General features: G+C 42.4%; 1 protein-coding gene across 10 annotated transcripts in view; it reads left to right on the forward strand.

Annotated features, from left to right (window-relative positions):
- Positions 1–2,720, forward strand: part of ZNF385B (zinc finger protein 385B) — a 405,481-nt gene extending 402,761 nt beyond the window's left edge. For all 10 annotated transcript variants that reach the window (XM_058712603.1, XM_058712524.1, XM_058712533.1 and 7 more), the window contains one exon: positions 1,311–2,720. In XM_058712603.1, coding sequence (XP_058568586.1) covers positions 1,311–1,529 — 219 coding nt within the window. In that variant the 3' untranslated portion in view covers positions 1,530–2,720. The remainder of the gene's footprint in view (positions 1–1,310) is intronic.
- Positions 2,721–6,000: the final 3,280 nt, after the last annotated feature.

Raw genomic sequence — 6,000 nt, forward strand, 5'->3', positions numbered from 1 at the left:
AGGGCACCTTGAAGGAAGCTTCTTTACAGAAGAGAAACTGAACCTCTTTAGAAGCTAATCCCTTACTCATTACCAGGAACCTTTTCCAAAAGGCTGCCTTCTTTAGCTTATAAAGAAAAATAAAGGCTCAGGAACAAAGACAAGTAATGCCTGAGGAATCCTGGAATGTGCTGTACCTGGGAAGGGGGCTTGCTTTCCTAAAACAAAACTCCATTTAATGCCTTCTCCCTTTCTAGAGGGCTCTCCCTCTTCTCCCTCCTCCATCTCCCCTCTCCACTCCCACGTGTCCCTGCCTCCAGAAATTAAAGTGAGTGTTTATATTACTCTCTTTCCTTGTCTAGCAGGCATGCTGGTATTCAGCCTGTCCTACCTGCTCTCAATATGTGTTGTTTTCACTTTCTTTGCAAAAATACCCAGGGGCGCCAGCAATAGATGTCATATAAATACCCAGATGGATGGATTTCATAATCTCCCTGGGACTTAGCCCAGTGTGGCATTCCATTTGAGGTTGAAACCGGATTGGCCAGCTGGAGGCGATGCTCCCAGCTTCTGCAAAGCCTCCATCTGATGCTGCAAGCAGGTGTTACCTGCATTAAACAAATCCAGTGTGCAAAAGAGAGAAATTAAGGATTTCTCCTGATTGCAAAAGAGAGAAATTAAGGATTGATTTCTGACTTTATAGGAAGGTTCCACCTTGGGGTTCCTTTAAATAGAGAACGTTTCTGGTGCACTTACAATCATTTCCAACGACAGAAATTTGAGTCGGTTGCAGTTTTTCAGGGATCACCCTTTAAGTGGCCAGAGAGAGGGGTGTAAACTGACTGTTTTCATGACTTTTAACGAGTCCCTCATGTCTTGAACCTCAGTTAGCTCACCCTGTGCGGCTCTTCAAAGAGAAGTGAAAGGTCATGCATATTCTCAAAAACAAAACAAAACAACCCTCTCAAGGCTGCACTGTGGTTTAGGACAAGTCAGAATTTTAAACTGAGCTCCATTATTTAAGCAGGAAACCTTCTGGGTATGTTTGCTTGTTCTTTGTGAGAAGCAGCATAAAATAGCTTTAGTATCTACTCAGAGAAGCCCTCCGGTGTCCTCCGTGTCCTCGGGGCCCAGGGGCAAAAGCCCCCAAAAAAGAGCTGAAATGGAAACAGATCAAAGTAAAGGTACGCCCAGAGCCTTTGCAACCAGCTTTGTGAACCTAATTTCTTGACTTCCGAGAGTAAAGATTTTTATAATGTGACTTCTCAACGTCCGTGTCGCTCACCCAACACACTATCCCCACCCCGTCCCTGGTTTTCTCCCTCCGCTAGGCAAAACTTGCATTCCAGAAAGACATGATGAAGCCTTTGGCCCCGGCCTTCCTGTCGTCGCCCCTGGCGGCGGCGGCGGCGGTGTCGTCGGCGCTGTCGCTGCCGCCCCGGCCGTCGGCGTCGCTGTTCCAGGCGCCGGCCATACCTCCCGCCCTGCTGCGGCCGGGCCACGGGCCCATCCGCGCCACGCCCGCCTCCATCCTGTTCGCGCCCTACTGACCGCCGCCCTCCCGCCCCGCGGCGCACCACCCGGGCCCCGACTCCAAAGACTAAGAAATCACTAGGCTCCAGAGTGCTTTTAGGGACCGCTCCCGAAATTAGGGATCTGAGCAGCACAGGCTTTGTCCCCCTGTTCTCCACCCCCCCCATCCCCTGCCGACCTCGATTTGTGTATCTGAGATATTTGGTTTCTTGCAAATGTATTGGTCAGAAAAAAATATATATCTATATCTATATACCATCCTCTGGCTATTTTCCCATGGGTGTGATCTGGCTTAGAAACGATAAGGAATATTTTCCTGACAGACTTGAAAACTAGGGTCTTCCTCCCACGTCTGTAAATAACTCTGGAATCCAACTGAGCACATTCTAGTGTGGAACAAAAATAGATGAACACAAGTGCTTGCTTGTGGATCCCATCTTACCAACGGATCACAACGTTTTCCTTCATGGTGTACTATTGTTGACAGGGATTGTGTACTGTTTTAGACCCAAGTACTGTTGTATCCTGTGTAGTACTAGATCTGTATCTCTTGTCTGAATCCAACATTTTTTTAGTCGCTGTGTAAATGTTAGGAAGCAAAGTAGCTTGAATTCTCTCTAAGAGAACAAAAGATAATGTATTTTCTTTATTTCACGTTTCGTTTGGTGATATTGAAAAGAACTAGAAAGCCATATAACATAGCTATAATTACTGTTTGCTATTTTTGTTTAACTTATTTTGTAGCTTCCTCACGAGTTTGAGTTGCTAAGCAAATGTATACAACCAGAAAAAGAGCTTCCTCAATTGCACATTCTTGCACCTCTTGTGCATTCTGCAAGGAGACAATGAATCCATGTATTTCTACGTAATTATCTTCTTCATTTTTAACCTGTTTTCATTTGTTAACGATGCTACATAATTTTGTGGCTCCCTAATGCAATAATGTACAGAAGATAAAAAAAAATTTATAATTGAACAATTTGTCTTTCTGTTCACTGAATATGTTGCAGGTCTCGCTCCCATGCCCCCCCTTTCTAAACTGATATCAACAAGACTGGAATGTTTGTGGTATCAGGGGCAAGAGGCATCATAAAACAACAAAATAGAGTGAACTCTTTTAGAGCATCTATATCTGCAATCTGTAAATGGTAAAATGTCTGTGTATTTTTTTAAATGTACCTTTTCAATAAAAGTACAAAAAATAAAAATCTGTTTGTGTTTTCAAAGTTCGTTTCTCCTGAGACACCTCCAATTTGAAATCATCTGATGAACGATTTTCAGTAGGTGCAAAGATTGCTCCTTACATATTTAGCATTTTCAGCTCTTATTCGAAGCATTTTTATTTGTCATGTTTATTCATTACTGTTCACAGCATCTGCACGATGCAAGACTTTACTGCTCTTTTCCCTCTGAATCCCTAAGAAGTCGGGCCAATCATAGTAGTAGCCTGATAAAAATTTGTGACTCTGATTTTTTTTAACCTGCTGTAAAGTCTTCTAAATCCCTAACCCATCTTTCATTTGTGTCCGAGGCATTTGTGATCTCCTTCCATTCCACTCCAACCCCTTTTCCCATCAGCCCTTTTTTTTTTTCTTCCACCTCATTCTAAGTGTAAAGATCAATATGTCACTATTTGTCCTGGTTATCTATCTATTGCTGCTTAATGAACTACTCCAAAACTTAGTGGCTTAAAATAACAACCATCTTATTATATCATGATTTCAGGGGTCAAGAACTCCAGCCAGGCTTGGCTGGGCTGTTCTTCTATTCCTGGAGGCATCAATATGAAGTCTGTTGGTAATACTCAGTGGGTGGGGGAGGCTGGTCTGGAGGCCCAAGATGGCTTCACTCACATGTGTGCCTTGATGGAGATGGCTAGAAGTATGAACTCTTATTGGAACAGTTACCAGAGGACCTGCACATGCCCTCTCCAGCTATGTGGTCTCAAGCAATTACATAGTAACTCAGGACTCCTAAACAGAGAGTACTTCAAGAGGCCTGGGTGAAAGTCAAAAAGCTTCTTATAAAATTGTCTCAGGACACCTGGGTGGCTCAGTTGGTTAAGCGGCTGACTTTGGCTCAGGTCATGATCTCTTGGTTCACAAGTTCGAGTCCCACGTCGGGCTCTGTGCTGACAGCTCAGAGCCTGGAGCCTGCTTTGGATTCTGTGTCTCCCTCTCTCTCTGCCCCTCCCCTGCTCATGCTCTGTCTCTCCCTCTCTCAAAAATAAACATTAACAAAAATTTTTTTTTAAGTACAAAATTGTCTCAATACTCCCAGCATGTCACTTATGCTGCATTCTACTGATCGAGCAAGTCACGGAGGCCAATCCAGATTCAAGGAGAAGGAAAGTATTCACTTTTCAATGTGAAAAAAGAGCAAAGACTGGCCATTTTTAATCTACCACTCTGTCACAGAATTTTGAGGGGAGTGGTAACAAAGCTATGACAGAGCCCCTTTCCCGCCCCACCTTAAGTCCAAACCATGCCATTCTTTAAAATGAGAAGAATTGGGGTGGAGCGGGACCTCAATTCTCATTTCTAAGAAGTTAAAGCCAGTGGATGACAGTACAGCTGTGATATATGGCGATAGGCTTCCTTTATCAAAGAGTTTATCCAATTGTTTAAAGATTGTTGGCCTTAATATTCTAGGCTTATAATTAAGTTAGTGTTACAGTCTATTAGAATTCCAGTTTGACATTCAGAATTTGAGTTTCTTTTTTTTCTTTTTTTTTTTTAATATGACTCATTTGAACTCTATACTAGTTACACTAAACCATGGTTGGACCTTCAAACATAGCTTAGAAACATCATGCTCTGAAGAAAATGTGTTTCAGTTTAACACTTAGGAGAATTTTTTTTATGGACTCCAACAGCAATTATATTTCATTTTCCTCTATCTCATTAATGTTTACTGCCATCCTCAAAAAATTTTAAATGTCAATATTTAAATAGACCCAGGAATTTGCTGATTAGATTTATAGTTAAAGATTTTGAAAAATCACCTCGGGGAGGAAGTACAAAAGAAGAGTGATTAATTAAAATGCCTGCCTCCCAAAGAAGCCAGGAGTAGCTTCAAGTAATGATGTATAAAGCACTATCAAACAGATGTATCGTATCCACCCTGATTCTGAGGTGGCAGAGTGGGTCAGTCCTGAGGGATGTGCACATTTGAACTCATAGCCCTTCCTATGCCATTTTTAGTGGGGAAAGACTACCACTCTACCCCTCCACTAATTGGGAAACTTAAAAAATGTGCTGCTTACTCTGACCTAGCACAGTTCTGGTCTCTGTAGAGTATGAAAATTGATCTCAGATAGAATTTCTGGATAAAATACAAGACACCTAGTTAAATTTGAATTTCAGGTCAATGAGGAATAATTTTTAATAGAATATTTTAGTCATTTTAGTACGGTATTGCACATAGTATAAGTGTGTCTCAGAAATAAAGGATGCAGTATTGGGGATGTACTTATAATAAAGAAAATCTCTGTTGTTTATCTGAAATTCAAATTTAAGCCTGTAGTTTTATTTGCTAAATCTGGCAACCCTGGTCTCAAGAGTACTCCTCTTCATCTCAAGCACCATGATTCTTCAGGAAAGAAGTCACCTCTTGGGTATTCACAGCTAAATAAGCTTTTAAAGGCCCATTGTGAGATGTACTCACAAATAGGCAGAGGAAGGAACCTGCAGTAAATAAAAGAAAATGATATATGGACACTGGGTAGGACCCAGACACGGGAAAAGGTAGCCACAGATGCCCCTTTCCGAAAGCCACACCGACCCCTGCTTAGCAGCCCTAAATTATCATAAAAGCAAAAAACAAAGTGTTCATTTGTATTATGCACCAAACACACCACCCCTTGTTTGCTCCTTCTCTGCCCTAAGAGAATTCTTATATTCCGGATCAGAAATGGTTATGAATTTTTCTCTCGGAAAGTGCTTTAAGGAGAACTACCCCGCAGTTGATATAGCTGGGAAAGGGAACCATGGGAATTCCCGGTGGGAAAAAAAAACAAAGGAGAAAGAGGTGATAGATGATCAGGTGGAAATCCTGTTGTGCTAACATTCCCTCAGGAATCTGAAGCAACTCACTGAGGAGGTTGAGTTTGGGGGATGTTTTGAGAAACGGGTACCCACTTCCTGGGGTGTCATCAGAGAGAAGGTTATGGCAGGAAGGCAGAGATGACCAGGAACTCTTTGACAAAGATTAAGTCAGCATCGAGACGTACATCCTTGATAAGCACAAGCATCCTTGGGTAACAGGCAGAAGGATTATGTTTCTCCTCTGTAGTCTGCTATGTGGAATCTGGCATCTTTTCAGAGCGTTCCTTCCACCAGATCCTGATTTTGTTAATATGATGCCCCTCAATGTCAGAGATGATATGGCCTCTTTGGGAAAAGCTCAGTTTTGATACTTTGGTCGACTGAGGTGGGGCTGTGTAGTGCAGGAGCAAATTCCATGGGGGATGCTCATCTTTGCCTCCTT

The sequence above is a fragment of the Neofelis nebulosa genome, chromosome 2, assembly GCF_028018385.1.
Source record: "Neofelis nebulosa isolate mNeoNeb1 chromosome 2, mNeoNeb1.pri, whole genome shotgun sequence".
NCBI lineage: Eukaryota > Metazoa > Chordata > Mammalia > Carnivora > Felidae > Neofelis > Neofelis nebulosa.